Source organism: Gopherus flavomarginatus, chromosome 18 (assembly GCF_025201925.1).
Source record: "Gopherus flavomarginatus isolate rGopFla2 chromosome 18, rGopFla2.mat.asm, whole genome shotgun sequence".
NCBI classification, from domain to species: Eukaryota; Metazoa; Chordata; order Testudines; family Testudinidae; genus Gopherus; species Gopherus flavomarginatus.
Genome location: NC_066634.1, coordinates 6058783 through 6079399, shown reverse-complemented (window position 1 = coordinate 6079399; position 20617 = coordinate 6058783). Strand labels below are relative to the sequence as shown.

The window sequence follows — 20617 nt, the reverse complement described above, 5'->3', positions numbered from 1 at the left end:
ACCCCTCTACCCCGGTATCCTGCCTCCCACAGCCCCATGGGCCCCTCTACCCTGCCTCCCCCAGCTCCACAGGCCCCTCTAGCCCGGTATCCCACGTCCCCCAGCCCCACGGGCCCCTCTACCTCACCTCCTCCAGCCCCCCTACGGGCCCCTAGACCCCGGTATCCCGCCTCCCCTAGCCCCACGGGCCACTCTAGCCTGGTATCCAGCCTCCTCCAGCCACACGGGCCCCTCTAGCCCGGCATCCCGCCTCCCCCAGCCCCACGGGCCCCTCAACCCCAATATCTCACCCTCCCCCAGCCCCACGGGCCCCTCTACCCCAATATCTCACCCTCCCCCAGCCCCCACTACTCTGCCCCTCCTCCCCCACCCTGAAGCCCAGCCATCAGATAAGATTAATCCAGCCCCTCCCTTCCCCACATATTCAGATATCTCCTGTGACCCCCCCCCCAAACATTCTCATGCCTCTGCCCGCCTCAGGGCAGCCCTCCACAGATGCCCCATCGGTGCCTTAGAAGAATCTCACTTTATTATTAATTCATTTTAGCACATTCTGCATACACTGGGGGGGGGGGCATGACACAAATGGGGGGGCAGAAATCAGATGGGGGACCTCTCCCCCCAGCAGGGGGGGCAGGCTTAAGGATCAGCCCCCCCTTCTGAGCACCCCCACCCCGCACAACTACAGAAAAGGATCTGACATTGCTGGGGGTTGGGGGGCCGGGGGGGGAGGGCAGCCCCCACCTCCCTGCAGTTGATTGGTGAAGGGGGTGGGGGGCACACCTGGGAGAATTCATACACAGGTTGTGATTGGGGGGAAATCAAGGGGCATTGGGGGACCCTCCCCTGCAGTGGAGGGTTGACTCTGGGGACAGGAGGGAAGCTGGGTTCACATCACAGCCACTCACACAAGCCCCCTGCCCCCTCTGCCCTCGGGGGGAGGGGGCAGGGATCATGCTGCAGGGGGGAAATCAGGGATTATGAACACACAGCCAGCAGGGGGCGCTGTCGATGTTGCACATCCTGGGGGGCGGGGATCATGTGCGGCTCAGACCTGGCCCCCCCCATACACTTCAGTCCACAGGCCAGCAGCAGAGGCCCCGCGGGGTCCAGTCTTGGGTTTCAATCCTAGTGCCGGCCCTGCTCCATGAGCTGGGGGGGATTAAGGCAGCCCCCCCGGACAGCAAGTCTCTCACAGGAGGGGGGGAGTCCAGTGGCCCCGCCCAGGTGGCTCCAGAGGAGATGCTGGCGTGAGGGGGTCATGGCGGCCATCGCTGCCCTCCCCTGGCAGCAAGGCCCCCATGCGTCCCGGGGGGGTCGTCTCTGGAGCTGCAGTTGGAGACCGTCGCTCTGGCCCCCTGGGGCCACGTCTGCGGGGGGGGGGGGTGTCAGGAAGCAGAACCTGGGCCAGATGGGGATGGATCCCGCCCCCGGGATCTGGAGCAGATGCGGGGGTGGGGGGATGTCCCATTAGCCCCTGGGGCAGGCAGGTGGGCCCTGGAGGGGATGACATGGCCGGGGGGGCCAGTAGTGTGATCAGTGGGGGGCGGGGGGGCATAGCTATAACTTAAAGGGGCAGGAGCACCCCCACTTCTGAGAGATGGGGCAGGACTTGGAGGTGGAGCTATACAGGGGGCGGGGCTTAATAATGCCTCCCTGCCCCCACTTAGGAATTCTCGGGTAAGGGGGGGTACTGCCCATGAAGGGGAGAATCTGATCCCACACCCAACAGCCCCCCCCCCGCCTGCCTCCCCCATGGCATGGGCTGCCCCAGGGCTCCCTTCCCCCTCCCCAAGCAGCCCCTCGGGGGGCTCCCCTCTCATACCCCCCACCCCCGGGCCGGCCCCCTTATAGCAGGAAGGGGTTTGTGTTGCCCATGGACTGGACAGAGGCGCTGGTGGGCACGACGGGCTGGGGGGGCAACATGGGGGGCATGGCCACGGGGGACAGGCCAGGGGGCGGGACCCCAACCATGGGCATGACTGGCCCCAGGGGGGTGACTGAGCCCATGGTGGGGGCGAAGGGGGCGGCAGGGGGGCCCAGCCCCATGACGGGGCTGACACGGAGCTGGTTGAGGGTCAGCAAGGGGGGCTGGGCCGGCTGGAATGGGTTGGTGGCCGAGGCGCTGGCTGCTCCGGGTGCCGTCAGGGACGCGGGCGCTGTCCCTGGAACGGAGAGGGGGAGGGTGAGAGACCAGCCACACGGCCAGGAGAGAACCCAGGAGTCCTGGCTCCCAGCCCCCTCCCCCCAACCACTAGGCCTCACCCCCCTCCCAGAGCCGGGAGAGAACCCAGGAGTCCTGGCTCCTAGACCCCACTCCCCTCCCAGAGCAGGAGAACCCAGGCGTCCGGCCGGGCACTCACCTGTGGCCAGGAAGGGGTTGGAGGTCTTGGCAGTGGGGGGCGCATGGGGTTTGCTGAGCAGCGAATCCAGGTCCACCAGGGCGGCGTTGGGGCCCAGGAAGGACTCGGGGGTCTTGCGGGTGGGTTTGGAGGCCTCGGCCAGCGAGCCCCCGACAGCTGCCATGTCGAAGGTGCTGGGGCTCCGGGCGCCGGCCGAGCGCGTCATCGGCACCTCCCCGGCCAGCAGGTCCAGCTCCCCTGGGGGGCAGAGACGGAGGAGGGGCTCAGACACCCGCCCAGCCCCCCTGGGCAGGCCCAGCACCGGGGGGGCTGGGAGAGGCATCCTCACCACACTGTGAGCCCAGTCACGGGGGAAAATACTGACTGCTCCCGGCGGGACCCGCTGCAGACACCCTTCTGGTCTGGCAGCGACCCACTGATAACCCCATAACGCCCCCTCCGGACAACAAGGGGTTAAACCCACCCCCTCTCCCCAAGCACCAGCTCCCGTCTGGCCCCAGGGCGGGGTCTGGCTGGCTCAGGGGGGCAGGGAATGGGGCCCGGGGCCTTTCCCCTCTAGGGGGCGCCAGCTCCCATCCGGCCCCAGGGCAGGGACTGGCTGGCTCAGGGGGGCAGGGAATGGGGCCCTGGGCCTTTCCCCTCTAGGGGGCGCCGGTTCCCATCAAGGAGGATGTATTCAGTGCCCCCCGCCCCCAGTTTCCCAGCAGCCCCGGCACACGCTCAGGGCAGCGAAGTACAACGGGGGAGGGAAGGCAGTGGGGGGGGGGCAGCCGGGGGCCCCCCAAGCCCACCTGTGCTGCTCCCCGACTTGGGCAGCGCCGGGCGCAGGCTGTCGAAATCCGAGAACTCGTCCGGCTCAAAGGCGCCACCGGCTGGAGGGGGAGGGAAGAGGTGAGTTACAGGGAGCGGGGGGAGTCCCTGCCCCAACCCAGCCCCTTTCCCCTGCCAGAGCCGGGGACAGAACCCAGGCGTCCTGGCTCCCAGCTCCCCAGCCCCTCCATCCACTGGACCCCACTCCCGTCCCAGAGCTGGGGACAGAACCCAGGCGTCCTGGCTCCCAGCTCCCCCGCCCTATCCACTGGACCCCACTCCCATCCCTGAGCCGGGGAGAGAACCCAGGCATCCTGGCTCCCAGCCCCCCACCGCTCTATCCACTAGGCCCGGCTCCCATCCCAGAGCCGGGGAGAGGACCCAGGCGTCCTGGCTCCCAGCCCCCACCGCTCTATCCACTAGGCCCGGCTCCCATCCCAGAGCCGGGGAGAGGACCCAGGCGTCCTGGCTCCTCGCGACCCATGACCCACCCACCTGCGGTGCCGTTGGTGCTGGCTTTCGAAGGCGACCCTCCCCAGTGGTCGGGGAAGGTCTGCGCAGGGGCCCAGGGGTCGGCCGCGGGTTTCCCTTGGGGGGCTGCGGCTGGGCCCGACGACCACGGGTCACCGGCGGGGGCCGCTGCACTCACTGCAACGCCCCCAGCTGGAGGAGAGACGAGCAGTTAGCTGCCAGGGCCAGTGGCTCCAGTACCCTCTCCCCCCATACACCCACAATGCACTGCAGGCCGTGGGGCAGGGTGTCAGCAGGGGGCGCTCTCCCCTGGCAGGCAGTGCTGGCCCCAATGCCCCATGGTGGCGCTAGGCTGCAGGGGGCTCGGCAGGGGGTGCTGTGCTGTCGGGGGACACCAGGCTGTGGGGAGCAAGGACGGGGGGCTTGGCAGGGGGTGCTGTGCTGTGGGGAGCAGGGCAGGGGGCGTCGCGCTGCAGGGGGGGCTCGGCGGGGGCACTCTCCCCAGCAGGCAGGGTTGTTTGACCACCTCTGCTCCAGGACTGGCACGGACAATCCCCAGGGACACAGCTCAGAATCCCCCCGCAACACTCAACCTCCTGCGTCCAGCCCAGCCACCTCCAGGACCTAGAGGAGACTTGGCCTGGGGGTCACCATCTCCCCGCTGTGGGGCCCTTGGGGCTGATCCTAGCCAGGGGGCCGCTTCCCCAGCCCCATGGGGAGAGCCCGGATTCAGCCGACCTGGGTTCTGTTTCTGGCCCTGCCGTGGCCCCCCTCTGTACCTCAGTTTCCCCATCAGGGACATGATACTGCGCTGCTGTGGCAAGAGCTTTGATAGCTCCCCTCGCCCCTCCTGCCCCATTGCATTCAGTGGGGGGCACAGATTTGCCCCTCCTTGCACAGGGCTGGGGCCACCGAACTCCCCCCGCCCCTGCGCACTGGGACTCAGCAGTTTTTAGCGACCAAGGCAGGAGGGGGCCGGAGTGACGCGCACGACGCGGAGACGTACCAGGGAGTGGGGAAGGGCCCGTCCCCTCCGGGTTCCAGGGGTCGGAGCTGGCGACGGCCGGGGGGCCCCCCCAGGGGTCTCCCGGGGCCGTGACAGAGGCGGATGCTCCCCATGGGTCGCCAGTGGAAGCCACGCCCCCAGGAGCTCCTCCCCAGGGGTCAGGAGCAGGTGGCCCAGCGGGAGCGGGCACAGAGGCACCCCATGGGTCGGTGGGGGCGGGGGGACCCCATGGGTCCCCGGCAGCAGGGGGGGCCGGCGAGGTGAAGACATCGGCCAGGTCCATCAGCGATGACTGTGGGGTAGAAACATGGTGAGACGGAGCAGCTGGTCACCCCAGATACACCCCAGTGCCCAGGCTCCGCCCCCGAATCTGGGCCCCCTGCTAGACCCTTCCCCTGCCACAGACCCTGCTCCCCCCCCCAAGTCAGACCCCAAACACCGAGACGAGGGCTGGGCAAACTTTTTGGCCCGAGGGCCACATCTGGGTCTGGAGATTGTATGGTGGGCCATGAATGCTCAGGAAATTGGGGGCTAGAGTGCAGGCTCTGGGGTGGGGCTGGGGATGAGGGGTTGGGGTGCAGGAGGTTGCTCCAGGCTGGGACCGAGGGGTTCGGAGGGCGAGAGGGGGGGCAGGGAGTTGGGGCACAGGAGGGGGATCAGGGGTGCAGGCTTTGGGCGGCACTTACCTGAACCAGCTCCTGGAAGCAGCGGCACGTCCCCTCCTCCGGTTCCTACGTGGAGGCGCGGCCAAGCAGCTCTGCACCCTGTCCCGTCCGCAGGCACCGCCCCTGCAGCTCCCATTGGCCGTGGTTCCTGGCCAATGGGAGCTGCGGGGGCACCGTGCAAAGCCCCTTGGCTGCCCCTATGCGTAGAAGCCGGAGGGGGGACCTGCTGCTGCTTCCGGGAGCCAAGCAGAGCGAGCAACCCCCCACCCGGGGGCCGGATTCAAACGTCTGAGCGGCCGGATGTGCCCCCGGGCCGTAGTTTACCCACCCCAGGCTCTGCCCCTGAATCTGGGCCCCCTGCTAGACCTGGCCCCCTGCAAGAGGCTCCACCCCCAAGTCAGACCCTGCCCCAGGCTCCACCCCCAAGTCAGACCCCACTAGGGTCACCAGATGTCCCGTTTTCATAAGGACAGTCCCGATTTTTGGGTCTTTTTCTTATATAGGCTCCTATTACGCCCCACCCCGTCTCGATTTTTCACATTCGCTGTCTGGTCACCCTAGACCCCCCCCAGCTGGACCCTGCCCCCAAGTCAGGCCCTGCCCCAGGCTCCACCCCCAAGTCAGGCCCTGCCCCAGACTCCGCCCCCAAGTCAGACTCCACCAGCAAGATCCTGCCCCCAAGTCAGACCCCGCCCCAAGTCAGAGACCCCTGCTAAACTCCACCCCCCGTCTCCACGCCCAACTCAGACCCCGCTGAACCCGAGCTAGGCCTCGCCCCAGCTGGCTAGCCCCTGCCCCCTGCCCCAGGCTCCACCGCCATGCCAGCCCCCCGCCCCCCCAGCTAGCCCCAGAGGGAGGGGTTACCTCCTCGCCCTTGGCCGGCACTGCCTCCTTCTTGCTCTCCTCGATGGCCATCTGTAGGCGCAGGTCGTCCCCGCGCCGGATCCGCTCCTCCTGCGGGGAGGCAAGGGAAATGGGGGGACGTAAGCGGGGAGGAGCAGCCCAGCCCCAATTGGGGGGCAGGGGAGGGAAGCTGGAGTACTCACCTATGGCTGGCCCAGCAGCGTTCCCGGCCGGAGCTGCCTACAGCTGCCTGCCCCCAGCCCGACTCCTATCCCATAATTCCCTGGCAATGCAGAGCGGGCTGTGGTATCGCTACAGACTGGCATCTACAGCGTTAACAGATCAAGTCCCGCCCAGAGCTGGGGACAGAACCCAGGAGTCCTGGCTCCTCCTCCTCCCCACTCTAACCACCATACCCCACTCCCCTCCCAGAAACAGAGAGAGAACCCAGGAGTCCTGGCACCCCCCTCTAACCATCATACCCCACTCCCCGCTCAGAGCCAGGGAAAGAACCCAGGCATCCTGGCTCCCAGCCCCCTCAGACCCCGCTCCCCTCCCAGAGCTGAGGACAGAACCCAGGCGTCCTGGCTCTGCATGGCTGAGCCAGCAGAGGCTGTTACCGGCGCAGCGGGTTTCACTCGCGGTGGGCAGCGTTACGCGGCTGGTCCGGTATAAGCCGGGGCCCCGTCGCTGGTCCAGGCCCCCGATCCGAGGAACAGCGAGAGAACAGCCGGCAGCAGGAGAGCGCGAAGGGACGTGGGGGGACTTGATCTCAAGCTCCCACAGTTCCCTGCGGGCACCAGGATTGCACCACACGTTGCGGGAATGCGCCAGAGGGCAGCGCTGGGACGTTTACCCGTAGGGCACCTGGTGTGTGCCGGGGTGGGGGGAGCTGGCAAAGGCAGCTCGCGCTCTAGCGCCTGGCGCAAAAGCAACCGGCCAAACTGCCCAGCGCAGATACCGGCCGGGGCAACGCCGCTTTGGGAGCGGATTTGACGGCTCAGCCGGGCCGGCAACTCCCCCAGGCTCCAGGGAGTGACCCCAGCAGGGCAGTTCTCGGACCAGGGGACTGTGTTTTGCTCTGCTGGCCAAAGGACTCTGTGGGTAGAAACTCCACCAGGTGGGTTTGCCGGCACGGCCAGGGGGATCGGTGTCCACAACCACAGGGCTTTGCTGGTACAGCTACAGCGGCAAAGCCTGAGCCGCCCCCTATGGGCCCTGGGGGGGCAGGGAACAGCACAGCACCCTGGCCACAGCCCTACCCTGCCATCCGCTGTAGCCTGCCCCACAGTGCTGCTCCCTGGGGGCTAGGCAAGGGATGGATCCACCGGGGGGGGGGCGGGTCCTCGATTCGAGGACATGGCTCCCACCCCCCGTCAATGCCCTACAGAGACTGTATAAAAACAGCCCCCCATTGAGGTCTCAACTCCTGAGCCTGCAGCAGCCCCTCCCCCCAAAACAGCCCCCTCCCCGATGTGGTGGAGTCCCGATCTCCCCAGGCATGGCTCCCCCAGCTCCCCTCAATTTTTCAGCTGTGACTCCGCCCGCCCAGAAACCAGGTACAAACCCCCCTACCTGCCGTGCCAGCAGCAGCCCCTACCCCTCCCAACTTCAGACACACCAAATTAAACATGGAGTCCAGATGGGAATCTCCATATCAGAACTGGCCCCCGCCCCGCCCCAAATCAGGGACCCCGAGGTGGCAATTAACCAGAGCAAAAGCTGGGTGGTGGAGGAAGGACAGAGAGATTAGCGCTGGCTGTGAATCAGAGCAAGGATTAATGGGGCGAGGGAGGTTAGAGCACAGCAGCCGCGGAGAGACCCAAACGCCCCAGACAGACCCGGCCAGAACCTTTCAGAACCTTCCGCTGCCTCCGTTCGGGGGGGGTGACGGGATCTGGGTGCGACCCGGGGGGTCCTGGCATCGTGCCCCGGAATTAAACAAGGTGCAGAGAAGTGACGAGGGGCCCTAGGGGAGCCGGAGCAGCCCTCCGGAGAGGCCAGGCATCTGGGACGTTTCAATCTGGAAGGGAGGGTGGGGGGGTCGAGTTTGGGAGAAGGGGCTGGGTGGGTCCATTTGGCAACACTGCCCAGCAGGCCAGCCAGCACCCAGAGGGAGAACCCAGGAGTCCTGGCTCTGACCCCCCTGCTCTGAACATTAGACCCCACTCCCCTTCCAGAGCTGGGGACACAACCAAAGCTTGAAGCTCAAATTGCTCCACCCACCACTAAAAGGCAGCTGGCTAGCAGCCGTTTGGGATAGGAAGTGATGGGGGAACTGGTGGAGAGCGTGTGGGTTTAGGGAGGGGAAAGGGGATGATCCAAGCTGGGATTGGGCCCAGCCACCAGGGTTCATGCCCCTGACAGGGGAAAGCTGAGGAGCTCACCTGCCAAGCACTTCCAAGGGCATGCGAGGGGGGCACGCAACCAGGAGACCACCCAACAGCACCCAGCAGGACTGAAACTGACCAGGAGCAAAACCGACCCTGGCACCCAGCGGGACTGAAACTGACCAGGAGCGAAACCGACCCTGGCACCCAGCGGGACTGAAACTGACCAGGAGCGAAACCGACCCTGGCACCCAGCGGGACTGAAACTGACCAGGAGCAAAACCGACCCTAGCACCCAGCGGGACTGAAACTGACCAGGAGCGAAACCGACCCTGGCACCCAGCGGGCCTGAAACTGACCAGGAGCAAAACCGACCCTGGCACCCAGCGGGCCTGAAACTGACCAGGAGCAAAACCGACCCTGGCACCCAGCGGGACTGAAACTGACCAGGAGCAAAACCGACCCTGGCACCCAGCGGGACTGAAACTGACCAGGAGCGAAACCGACCCTGGCACCCAGTGGGACTGAAACTGACCAGGAGCGAAACTGAGGGGCCAGGTAGAGGGACTGAAACTGACCAGGAGCGAAACTGAGAGGCCAGGTAGAGGGACTGAAACTGACCAGGAGCGAAATCGACCCTGGCACCCAGCGGGACTGAAACTGACCATGAGCGAAACTGAGGGGCCAGGTACAGGGACTGAAACTGACCAGGAGCGAAACTGAGAGGCCAGGTAGAGGGACTGAAACTGACCAGGAGCGAAACCACCCTAGCACCCAGCGGGACTGAAACTGACCAGGAGCGAAATCGACCCTGGCACCCAGCGGGACTGCAACTAATCAGGAGAGAAACTGACCCTGGCACCCAGAGGGACTGAAATTGCCCAGGAGTGAAACTGACTGGAAAATTCACCCCCTTTTAAAAGCATCTGTTCCCTGGAGGAGAGAAAAGCCCTTCGAGGCGATGGCGAGCAGTGAGTGGAGTTAGCGCTGATCTAGTCGGGGGTGGGGGTTAGTGCAGTGGGGGAGGGGGAAGGCCGGCCCCCGCTCCCGTCAGGGGGAGGGTGTTAGATCCTCCGGGGTCGGCTCTAACCTTGTCGTGCTCCTCTTTGCTCAAGCTAAGAGCAAGCTGGAGCTGCAGGTCCTCTTCGGCGACGGCGACGGGGGGCTGGCGGGGGCGGAGAGAGCAGAGAGTGAAGGCGCAGCAGGGCACACACCCACACCGGGGAGGGGAAATGGGGGGGGGGGACACAGGAGAGGGGCGAGGCGAGGCTTGGTCCATGGATAGGAAAGCAGACAGGACTGGGTGGGCCCGTGACCCCCAATGTCCCCCTGGGGAGCTAGACGCATAAACAAGGGGGGAAATGCAAGGGAGGTGAGAAAGAAAGGGCAGATGATGCCGGGGGGCAGCAGACGGGGGCCCAGGGCAGTGGGTGGGGGGCAGAGGACGGGGGCGCAGCAGACACGGCAGTGGAAGTGCAGGAAGGGGATGGCTGGCTCCATTCCGAGAGCCCCTCTAAGCAGACAAGTGACGGCCTGTTCCAGGGGAGCGAATCGGCTCGGAAGGGGCTGGGGAGCAGGCTGAGCTGGGATGAATAAGGGGGGCTGTACAGGACCCTGGCTGGTGCAGAGGGGATCAGGGGGCCGACCCTCCCCACCTACAGCCCCTGCTGGGGAGGGTGAAAACAGGCCCTGGTCCTTTGCCCCACAGCACTGTGAGGTTTATTGGAGGGCCAGGGGAGGCCTGTACCCCCACTATGTGCAGATGTCTCCCTGCCCTCCCGAGACCTGTATACCCTAAAACAGCCCAGGATCTCAGATAACCCAGGCCACAAAGAGACACGCCCCAGCTGAGATGCTATGAACAAACCCTCTCCCAGCCCCCCCACTGTACCTGCCCTCCCCTGCCCCAACACCTGCACAGGGGAAGGGCCAGAATTCAGCCCCATCAATATGCTGAGCAAACACAGACTTGCTCCTCTGAGGGGACCAGCTGGCTGGCTCAGGGGGGCAGGGAATGGGGCATGGGGTCTTTCCCCTCTAGGGAGTGCCAGCCACAATCTGGCCCCAGGACAGGGACTGGCTGGCGTAGGTGGACAAGAAATGGGGCACGGGGCCTCTCCCCAATAGGAGGTGCTGGCCCCGCTCTGGCAGCACTGAACCAATCCCTGCCATCAGTGAGACGAGCTGGGCCGGTCCCAGCCTTGCACCCAGTGTCAGAGGCAGCCTGGCCACGACCAGGGGCTAACATCCCCCCCCAGGACGGCAGCAGGGAGGCCGAGGGCTGGACGCCACCCTGGGAGCAGATGCCCTCGGTGGGGGGGACAATCACAGCCGGCCCCGGCCCGACCAACGCCCCGTGGAGCCGCCACAGGGGCCCCAGCTCGACCGGCGTCTCAGGATCCATCTCCTGGCCCAGCTGTGCCAGCCCCCCTCCCCCCCGCGCCCCGCAGCCGCCGCTCCAGATTTACCTTGCTCCTTACCTGCTCCGCTTCTTCCTTGCTCATGGCCAGCGCCAGCTGCAGCTGCAGCTCCTCCTCGCCGCTGCTCTGCGGCCAGGCCTGCTCCGCCTCTGCCGGGGCACTGGCGGCCGAGGCCGAGGAGGCTGCGGGGCAGAAAGGGTTAAACTGTCAGCCAAGGGCCCAGAGCAATGGGCAACGCAGCCCCTCTGGGGTGGGGCGGGGGCTGGGTATCCAGGGACCCCTCACCCGGCGCTGGGACATGGCCCCTCTGGGGGGGACGTGGGGGCTGGGTATCCAGGGACCCCTCGCCCCGCGCTGGGACACAGCCCCTCTGGGGTGAGGCAGGGGCTGGGTATCCAGGGACCCCTCACCCGGCGCTGGGACGTGGCCCCTCTGGGGTGGGATGTGGGGGGTGGTTACACAGGGACCCCTCACCCGGCACTGGGATGCGGCCCCTCTGGGGGGGACGTGGGGGCTGGGTATCCGGGGACCCCTCGCCCCGCACTGGGACACAGCCCCTCTAGGGTGGGGCGGGGGCTGGGTACACGGGGACCCCTCACCCGGCGCTGAGACGTGGCCCCTCTGGGTATTCGGGGAACCAGCCCAGGGAGGGAAGAGGAGGCCCGTGGGTGTTTTAAGGGGCACCATGGAAACTAGCCTTGGGGCTTTATTTTTACTCTCAGCGTGGAGCACGGACACCATGGGGCTGGGGCTAGGGCAGGGCCGTGGGCTCAGGAAGCAGGTGGCCTGGCCTGTCTGGTCAACAGTCTGCGCTGGCTCCTGGCCACAGGCTCCCTGGGGCAGGGCAACGACCCACTGACAAGCAACAGGCGGGTGAGCAGGGAGGGGATGCTGGGTCAGGTGAACAATCCCCCTCACTGACTCCCCCCCACTCCCAACCCCCCAGAACCCCTTCCTGCTCATTCCCCACTCCCATCCTCCTCACCCCCCCACAGACTCCTCCCCACTCCCATCACCTCAGAACCCCCTCCCTCCCGTCCCCCCACACACAGACCCCCACCTGCTGTCCCCCACCCATTCCAATCAACAGCCCCCCACACACACTGTTATTCCCATCCCCTCCTACCCACATACACTTCACCAACTTCCCCCAAAACTGCAGGTCGGGCTTGAGGGACACCAGGAAAGCAGGGGTGGGGGATGCCCAGGGCCCGGCTAGCAGGGGCTGTGGGTCAGGAGTGAGGGGCTTGACTCCAAATATATGTTATTGTTATTAGCACCAGGGGTGGGGTACAGGGTGTGTGTTTGTGTGTATAGGGGGCGTGTGGGGTGGTGCGGGGAGTGGGTTGTGGAGGGTGCGGGAGCTGTGTGTATGGGGGGCATGTGGGGTGGTACGGGGAGTGGGTTGTGGGGGGGTGCGGGGTGTGTGTATAGGGGCATGTGGGGGGATGGATTGTGGGGTGTGCAGATTGTGTGTATAGGGAGCTTGTGGGGTGGTACAGGGAGTGGGTTGTGGGGGGGTGCTGGGTGTGTGTACAGGGGGATGTGTGGGGTGATGCAGGAGGATGGGTTGGGAGGTGCGGGGGTGTGTACAGGGGGCGTGTGGGGTGGTGCAGGAGGGTGGGTTGTGGGGGTGCGGGGTGTGTGTACAGGGGACGTGTTGTGGGGTGGTGCAGGAGGGTGGGTTGTGGGGAGGTGCGGGGGGTGCAGGAGGGTGGGTTGTGGGGGGCTGCGGGGTGTGTGTACAGGGGGATGTGTGGGGTGATGCAGGAGGATGGGTTGGGGGGTGCGGGGGTGTGTACAGGGGGCGTGTGGGGTGGTGCAGGAGGGTGGGTTGTGGGGGGGTGCGGGGTGTGTGTACAGGGGACGTGTTGTGGGGTGGTGCAGGAGGGTGGGTTGTGGGGGGGTGCGGGGTGTGTACACAGGGGGGCGTGTTGTGGAGTGGTGCAGGAGGGTGGGTTGTGGGGAGGTGCGGGGGGTGCAGGAGGGTGGGTTGTGGGGGGCTGCGGGGTGTGTGTACAGGGGGCGTGTTGTGGGGTGTGGGAACAGGGGGCGTGTGGGGTGATGCAGGAGGGTGGGTCGTGGGGGGGTGCAGGGTGTGTGTACAGGGGGGCGTGTTGTGGGGTGGTGCAGGAGGGTGGGTTGGGGGGTGCGGAGTGTGTGTACAGGGGGCGTGTTGTCGGGTGGTGCAGGAGGGTGGGTTGTGGGGGGGTGTGGAGTGTGTGTACAGGGGGGCATGTTGTGGGGTGTGTACACAGGGGGGCGTGTGGGGTGATGCAGGAGGGTGGGTTGGGGGGTGCTGGGGGTGCGTACAGGGGGGCGTGTTGTGGTGTGTGTGTACAGGGGGGCATGTGGGATGATGTAGGAGGGTGGGTTGGGGGGTGCTGGGGGTGCGTACAGGGGGGCGTGTTGTGGGGTGTGTGTACAGGGGGGCATGTGGGATGATGCAGCAGGGTGAGTTGGCGAGTGTGGGGTGTGTGTACAGGGGGGCGTGTTGTGGGGTGGTGCAGGAGGGTGGGTTGTGGGGGGGTGCAGGGTGTGTGTATGGGGTGCATGTTGTGGGGTGTGTGTACCGGGGGGCGTATTGTGGTGAGTGTGTACCGGGCGGCGTGTGGGGTGATGCAGGAGGGTGGGTTGGGGGGTGTGGGGTGTGTGTACAGGGGGGCATGTGGGGTGATGCAGGAGGGGGGTTGGGAGGTGCAGGGTGTGTGTACAGGGGGGCGTGTTCTGGGGGGGTGCAGGAGGGGGGTTGGGAGGTGCGGGGTGTGTGTACAGGGGGGCGTGTTGTGGGGGGGTGCAGGAGGGGGGTTGGGAGGTGCGGGGTGTGTGTACAGGGGGGTGTGTTGTGGGGGGGTGCAGGAGGGTGGGTTGGGGTGTGGGGTGTGTGTACAGGGGGGCGTGTTGTGGGGGGTGCAGGAGGGTGGGTTGGGGGTGTGGGGTGTGTGTACAGGGGGACGTGTTGTGGGGGGGTGCAGGAGGGTGGGTTGTGGGGGGGTGAAGGGTGTGTGTATGGGGGCATGTTGTGCGGGGGGTGTACCGGGGGGCGTATTGTGGTGTGTGTGTACCGGGGGGCGTGTTGTGGGGGGGTGCAGGAGGGTGGGTTGGGGGTGGGGGGTGTGTGTACAGGGGGGGCGTGTTGTGGGGGGGTGCAGGAGGGTGGGTTGGGGGGTGCAGGGTGTGTGTACAGGGGGCGTGTTGTGGGGGGGTGCAGGAGGGTGGGTTGGGGTGTGGGGTGTGTGTACAGGGGGGCGTGTTGTGGGGGGTGCAGGAGGGTGGGTTGGGGGTGCAGGGTGTGTGTACAGGGGGGCGTGTTGTGGGGGGGTGCAGGAGGGTGGGTTGGGGGTGCGGGGTGTGTGTACAGGGGGGCGTGTTGTGGGGGGGTGCAGGAGGGTGGGTTGAGGTGTGGGGTGTGTGTACAGGGGGCGTGTTGTGGGGGGGTGCAGGAGGGTGGGTTGGGGGTGTGGGGTGTGTGTACAGGGGGGCGTGTTGTGGGGGGGTGCAGGAGGGTGGGTTGGGGCTGTGGGGTGTGTGTACAGGGGGCGTGTCGGGTGATGTAGGAGGGTAGGTTGGGGGGTGCGTACAGGGGGGCGTGTTGTGGGGTGTGTGTACAGGGGGGCGTGTGGGATGATGCAGCAGGGTGAGTTGGCGAGTGTGGGGTGTGTGTACAGGGGGGCGTGTTGTGGGGTGGTGCAGGAGGGTGGGTTGTGGGGGGGTGCAGGGTGTGTGTATGGGGTGCATGTTGTGGGGTGTGTGTACCGGAGGGCGTATTGTGGTGTGTGTGTACCGGGCGGCGTGTGGGGTAATGCAGGAGGGTGGGTTGGGGGGTGTGGGGTGTGTGTACAGGGGGGCATGTGGGGTGATGCAGGAGGGGGGTTGGGAGGTGCGGGGTGTGTGTACAGGGGGGCGTGTTGTGGGGGGGTGCAGGAGGGTGGGTTGGGGGTGTGGGGTGTGTGTACAGGGGGGCGTGTTGTGGGGGGGTGCAGGAGGGTGGGTTGGGGCTGTGGGGTGTGTGTACAGGGGGCGTGTCGGGTGATGTAGGAGGGTAGGTTGGGGGGTGCGTACAGGGGGGCGTGTTGTGGGGTGTGTGTACAGGGGGGCGTGTGGGATGATGCAGCAGGGTGAGTTGGCGAGTGTGGGGTGTGTGTACAGGGGGGCGTGTTGTGGGGTGGTGCAGGAGGGTGGGTTGTGGGGGGGTGCAGGGTGTGTGTATGGGGTGCATGTTGTGGGGTGTGTGTACCGGGGGGCGTATTGTGGTGAGTGTGTACCGGGCGGCGTGTGGGGTAATGCAGGAGGGTGGGTTGGGGGGTGTGGGGTGTGTGTACAGGGGGGCATGTGGGGTGATGCAGGAGGGGGGTTGGGAGGTGCGGGGTGTGTGTACAGGGGGGCGTGTTGTGGGGGGGTGCAGGAGGGTGGGTTGGGGTGTGGAGTGTGTGTACAGGGGGGCGTGTTGTGGGGGGGGTGAAGGGTGTGTGTATGGGGGCATGTTGTGCGGGGGGTGTACCGGGGGGCGTATTGTGGTGTGTGTGTACCGGGGGGGGGTGTTGTGGGGGGGTGCAGGAGGGTGGGTTGGGGGTGGGGGGTGTGTGTACAGGGGGGGTGTTGTGGGGGGGTGCAGGAGGGTGGGTTGGGGGGTGCAGGGTGTGTGTACAGGGGGGCGTGTTGTGGGGGGGTGCAGGAGGGTGGGTTGGGGTGTGGGGTGTGTGTACAGGGGGCGTGTTGTGGGGGGGTGCAGGAGGGTGGGTTGGGGGTGTGGGGTGTGTGTACAGGGGGGCGTGTTGTGGGGGGGTGCAGGAGGGTGGGTTGGGGGTGCGGGGTGTGTGTACAGGGGGGCGTGTTGTGGGGTGGTGCAGGAGGGTGGGTTGGGGGGTGCGGGGTGTGTGTACAGGGGGGCGTGTTGTGGGGTGGTGCAGGAGGGTGGGTTGGGGGGGTGCGGGGTGTGTGTACAGGGGGGCGTGTTGTGCGGTGTGTGTACAGGGGGACGTGTTGTGGGGTGGTGCAGGAGGGTGGGTTGGGGGGTGCGGGGTGTGTGTACAGGGGGGCGTGTTGTGGGGGGTGCAGCAGGGTGAGTTGGCGAGTGTGGGGTGTGTGTACAGGGGGGCGTGTTGTGGGGTGGTGAAGGGTGTGTGTATGGGGGCATGTTGTGCGGGGGGTGTACCGGGGGGCGTATTGTGGTGTGTGTGTACCGGGGGGCATGTTGTGGGGGGGTGCAGGAGGGTGGGTTGGGGGGTGGGGGGTGTGTGTACAGGGGGGCGTGTTGTGGGGGGGTGCAGGAGGGTGGGTTGGGGGGTGCAGGGTGTGTGTACAGGGGGGCGTGTTGTGGGGGGGTGCAGGAGGGTGGGTTGGGGTGTGGGGTGTGTGTACAGGGGGGGCGTGTTGTGGGGGGGTGCAGGAGGGTGGGTTGGGGGTGCGGGGTGTGTGTACAGGGGGGCGTGTTGTGGGGGGGGTGCAGGAGGGTGGGTTGGGGGGTGCGGGGTGTGTGTACAGGGGGGCGTGTTGTGGGGGGGTGCAGGAGGGTGGGTTGGGGGGTGTGTGTACAGGGGGCGTGTTGTGCGGTGTGTGTTGTGCGGTGTGTGTACAGGGGGGGCGTGTTGTGCGGTGTGTGTACAGGGGGGCGTGTGGGGGGGTGTAGCACCTGCTCTCTCACCCACAACCTCAGCTCACACCTCAGCCTGGCCCTCACCCCCCCGCCCCCCCTACCAGTGCTGGCTCCACACCCCGGTGCCACCACCTCAGCCCCACCCCCAAGCAGTGCTGCGGGGAGGGGGGGTCACGGCAGTGCCAAGGGACAGGTAGGCTCCCCTCCCCCGCAGACACCCTGGCACCAGCTGTCAGCCCTGCTTAGCCGCCCTGCTGAATGGGAGGCTCCCTCATGCGGGGGGGGGGGGTAGGGGGGTGCCCGGGTCTGCCCCGAGATCTGCCCCAGTGAGCCGACTGCCCCCCAGGCCAGTGAAGTGATCGGGAGAGGGAGGACTGAGACACAGGGAGGGGGCAGCTCTGCTGAGGGGGCACAGAGCCACGTACCCCACGGAGGGAGGCCGAACGCAGAGGAGCCGACCTAGGGGGACGGGATGGGGGCCCCTGGCTGTAGGGCTGGGCGGGGGAAGCCATTGGGGGGGGGCAGAATGGTGTTACTGCCTCTTTAAGGGCCGGCCGTTCCCCTCTCCGCCCTTATCAGCGCTGGCTGGCAGAGGGGCAAGGTCACTGGCAGCTCAGCCCTGATAAGAGCCCGTGGGGCAGGGCAGGAGCTGCAGGCCAGGGCCTGAGGGAAGGGACACGTGTGTTCACCCTTCGCTGCTACCCACAGTGGGCTGGGCGAGCCCAGGGCCGGGCTAGCAGGGGCTGCGGGTCAGGAGTGAGGGGCACCGGCAGAGCTGGGGGGCAGAGCCCAGGGCTGGGCTAGCAGGGGCTGCGGGTCGGGAGTGAGGGGCACGGGCAGGACTGGGGGGAGGGCCTGCGGGTCAGGAGTGAGGGGCACCGGCAGAGCTGGGGGTCAGAACCCAGGGCTGGGCTAGCAGGGGCTGCGGGTCAGGAGTGAGGGGCACCGGCAGAGCTGGGGGGCAGAGCCCAGGGCCGGGCTAGCAGGGGCTGCGGGTCGGGAGTGAGGGGCACCAGCAGAACTGGGGGGCAGAGCCCAGGGCCAGGCTAGCAGGGGGCTGTGGGTGGGGAGTGAGGGGCACCGGCAGAGCTGGGGGGCAGAGCCCAGGGCCGGGCTAGCAGGGGCTGCGGGTCGGGAGTGAGGGGCACCGGCAGAGCTGGGGGGCAGAGCCCAGGGCCGGGCTACCAGGGGCTGCGGGTCGGGAGTGAGGGGCACCGGCAGAACTGGGGGGCAGAGCCCAGGGCCAGGCTAGCAGGGGGCTGTGGGTGGGGAGTGAGGGGCACCGGCAGAGCTGGGGGGCAGAGCCCAGGGCTGGGCTAGCAGGGGCTGCGGGTCGGGAGTGAGGGGCACGGGCAGGACTGGGGGGAGGGCCTGCGGGTCGGGAGTGAGGGGCACCAGCAGAGCTGGGGGGCAGAGCCCAGGGCCGGGCTAGCAGGGGCTGCAGGTTGGGAGTGAGGGGCACCGGCAGAGCTGGGGGGCAGAGCCCAGGGCTGGGCTAGCAGGGGGCTGAGGGTGGGGAGTGAGGGGCACCGGCAGAGCTGGGGGGCAGAGCCCAGGGCTCGGCTGGCAGGGGGCTGAGGGTGGGGAGTGAGGGGCACCGGCAGAGCTGGGGGGCAGAGCCCAGGGCTCAGCTGGCAGGGGGCTGCGGGTCGGGAGTGAGGGGCACCGGCAGGACTGGGGGGAGGGGCTGCGGGTCGGGAGTGAGGGGCACTGGCAGGACTGGGGGGAGGGGCTGAGGGTGGGGAGTGAGGGGCACCAGCAGAGCTGGGGGGCAGAGCCCAGGGCCGGGCTAGCAGGGGCTGCGGGTCGGGAGTGAGGGGCACTGGCAGGACTGGGGGGAGGGGCTCACTCAGCTGCTGTGTTGGCTGGGGGGAGGGGTGCCATGTGGGAAGCAGGGGGCGGAGCCAGCAAAGGTGAAAGGTCACACAAGCAGATGCCAGATGGGCAGCCGATGGCACAGCCTCTCATTGGCTCTAGACCCTGTCCATCTGCACCCTACATGTCTCACCCCCCTTAGGGTAGGGTAGGATCAGTCCCCGCCCCCCAACTTGCAGGCTCCGGCGCCCCCGGGGTGAACCCTGTGGGCAGCGGCTGGGGCAGTGCTGGGGGGTTCAGCCACTGGGCAGGGATCCCGGAGCTGCCTGGGCCAGGGGAGGGCAAAGGGGGGCCTACACCTCCCCCCGAACCGCACCTGAGCCCCACAGTCACCACCGACCCCTGAGCCCCACAGCCACCACCCAGAGCCCCCAACCATCACCAGCCCCTGAGACGCCTCCTGAACCCCACAGCTGTCACCAGCCCCCCAAGAGTTCCCAGCCCCCCTGAACCTCAGAGCTACCCCCCCCAACCTCACAGCCAGCCCCCTCCATCCAAGCTGCCCCCCTGAGTGCCTGAACCTCCGAGCTGAGGGGTGAGCGGGGCCCGGTTTAGGACAGGAAGCGAGGGAGGACCCCAGCTCCAGCCAGGCCGGGATCTGAGCGAGGCCCTGGGGGAAGAGGCACCGAGACGGGGGACGGAGCAGGGGCCACCCACCAGCCCCGGCTCACCCGTGGAGGTCTGCGCCAGCTTCTCCTTGGTCTTGAGGGCGTGGGCCCGCTCCTCCCTGAGCCGCTCGTCGTCCCGGAGCAGGGCCACCAGCTGCTTGGCCTTCTCCCGCACGTTGACGCCCTGGTCCTTGCCGTCGCGGTCGACGTACTGGAAATCCTTCAGCGTCTGGATGGCGTAGATGTTCTCCTTGCACTGCTGGGCCACGCGCTCCGAGCCCGTCTTGATGAGGTACTCCATCAGCGTCATGGCCTGGGGGGCGGGGGGGACACAGCAGCCTCAGCCACGCAGCCCACGCACCGCCCCCCCTCCCCAGCCCCTCTGCCTGCCTCCACCCAGCCCTGCCCTACAACCGCAGCCCCCAAATACACCACACAGCTCCCGCACACCCCACACCCACAGCCCTGCCACCCATGGCCCCTCTGCCCGCCTCCACCCAGCCCTCCCCTACAACCAATACACCACACAGCTCCTGCACACCCACCCAAACACCCCACACTCACAGCCCACCTGCCTACCCAGCCACAGAGCCGCTCCTCATACTCCACCCCTTCCCAGGCAAAGGGTATGCAGGAGGGGAGTGGTGCCTAGTGGTTGGGCAGGGGCTAGGAGCCAGGACTCCTGGGTTCACTCCCCGGCTCTGGGGGTGAGGGGCCAGTAGTTAGAGCAGGGGGGTGGGAGACAGGACTCCTGGGTTCGCTCCATGGCTCTGGGGGTGGGGTCAGTGGTTAGGGCAGGGGGTGGAGGCCAGGACTCCTGGGTTTGCTCCCAGGCTCTGGGGGTGGGGGCCAGTGGTTAGAGTGAGGGTGGCGGAGCCAGGGCCCTGGGGGCGGCACCTTGTAGACGTGGCGCCAGTTCTTGCCGTGGTCGTTGAGCCGTTTCCAGATCATGCTCATAATCTCGGAGAAGGCCACGACGTTGTAGGTGAGATCGGCGATCTCCGACATGAGCGAGCTGGACGGGCCCCAGGGGTCGTTGGACGTGGCCTCTCGCACCTTGATCTCCGCCTCCGAGTAGTTGTGGACGATGTTTTTCATCTGGCGCCGCAGCGACGAGGTTGACATGGTGGGGGTGGGACAGGGGGCGGCCCGGCAGTGGGGCGGCTCCTGATCCCAGTCCTGGGGGGCGTGAAAGCTCCCTGTGTCTATGCAATGAGGGGGGACCCCGATCCCAGTCCTGGGGGAGGCGGGGCAGGAAACCCCCTGTGTCTGTGCAAGGGGGTGGAGCTCACACCAGCAGGTGACAGGTCGGTGGTCAGGCTGCTATCGGTGCCCAGGACGGCACGGGTGATCCAGGCATGAGCCGCATCTGCAAGACAGAGAGAGCGAGATCAGTGATTCAATACACCCAGAGCAGGGCCTGAGGCCGGCATGAGATGCAGCAAGGGGGGCTGGGAGCCAGGACTCCTGGGTTCTCTCTCCAGCTCTGGGAGGGGAGTGCGGTCTAGTGGTCAGAGCAGAGGGGGTTGGGAGCCAAGACTCCTGGGTTCTCTCCCCGGCTCTGGGAGGAGTGTGGAGGCTGACGGTTCCAGCAGAGGGGCTGGGAGCCAGGACTCCTGGGTTCTCTCCC

The 20617-nt window shown here is 67.1% G+C and overlaps 1 protein-coding gene across 4 annotated transcripts; it reads right to left on the bottom strand.

The window, feature by feature from the left end:
* Positions 1–507: 507 nt before the first annotated feature.
* On the bottom strand, positions 508–20196 carry EPN1 (epsin 1). Of its 4 annotated transcripts, none has more exons than XM_050927483.1 (10): positions 19885–20196; positions 19051–19300; positions 10957–11090; positions 9579–9653; positions 6180–6269; positions 4651–4942; positions 3669–3836; positions 3155–3235; positions 2364–2600; positions 508–2165 (listed from the first exon to the last, which is right to left on the bottom strand). In XM_050927483.1, the coding sequence occupies exons 1-10, from the start codon at positions 20110–20112 to the stop codon at positions 1849–1851; spliced, it is 1872 nt and encodes a 623-aa protein (XP_050783440.1). In that variant the 5' UTR covers positions 20113–20196; the 3' UTR covers positions 508–1848. The 4 variants fall into 4 exon arrangements, with proteins under 4 accessions (XP_050783440.1, XP_050783441.1, XP_050783442.1 ...); XM_050927484.1 differs by having other exon boundaries at positions 10969–11090; XM_050927485.1 differs by lacking the exon at positions 9579–9653.
* Between the last annotated feature and the right edge of the window lie 421 nt (positions 20197–20617).

Bases quoted from the DNA above. Each gene is read 5' to 3' on its own strand.
- EPN1 (XM_050927483.1), bottom strand. From the start codon at position 20,112: ATGTCAACCTCGTCGCTGCGGCGCCAGATGAAAAACATCGTCCACAAC. The intron at 11,091-19,050 runs GTGAGCCGGGGC...TCTGCCCCGCAG, and splicing joins GCTGGCGCAGACCTCCACGG to CCTCCTCGGCCTCGGCCGCC. The intron at 3,236-3,668 runs GTGGGTGGGTCA...CTCCCCCTCCAG, and splicing joins CAGCACCAACGGCACCGCAG to CCGGTGGCGCCTTTGAGCCG.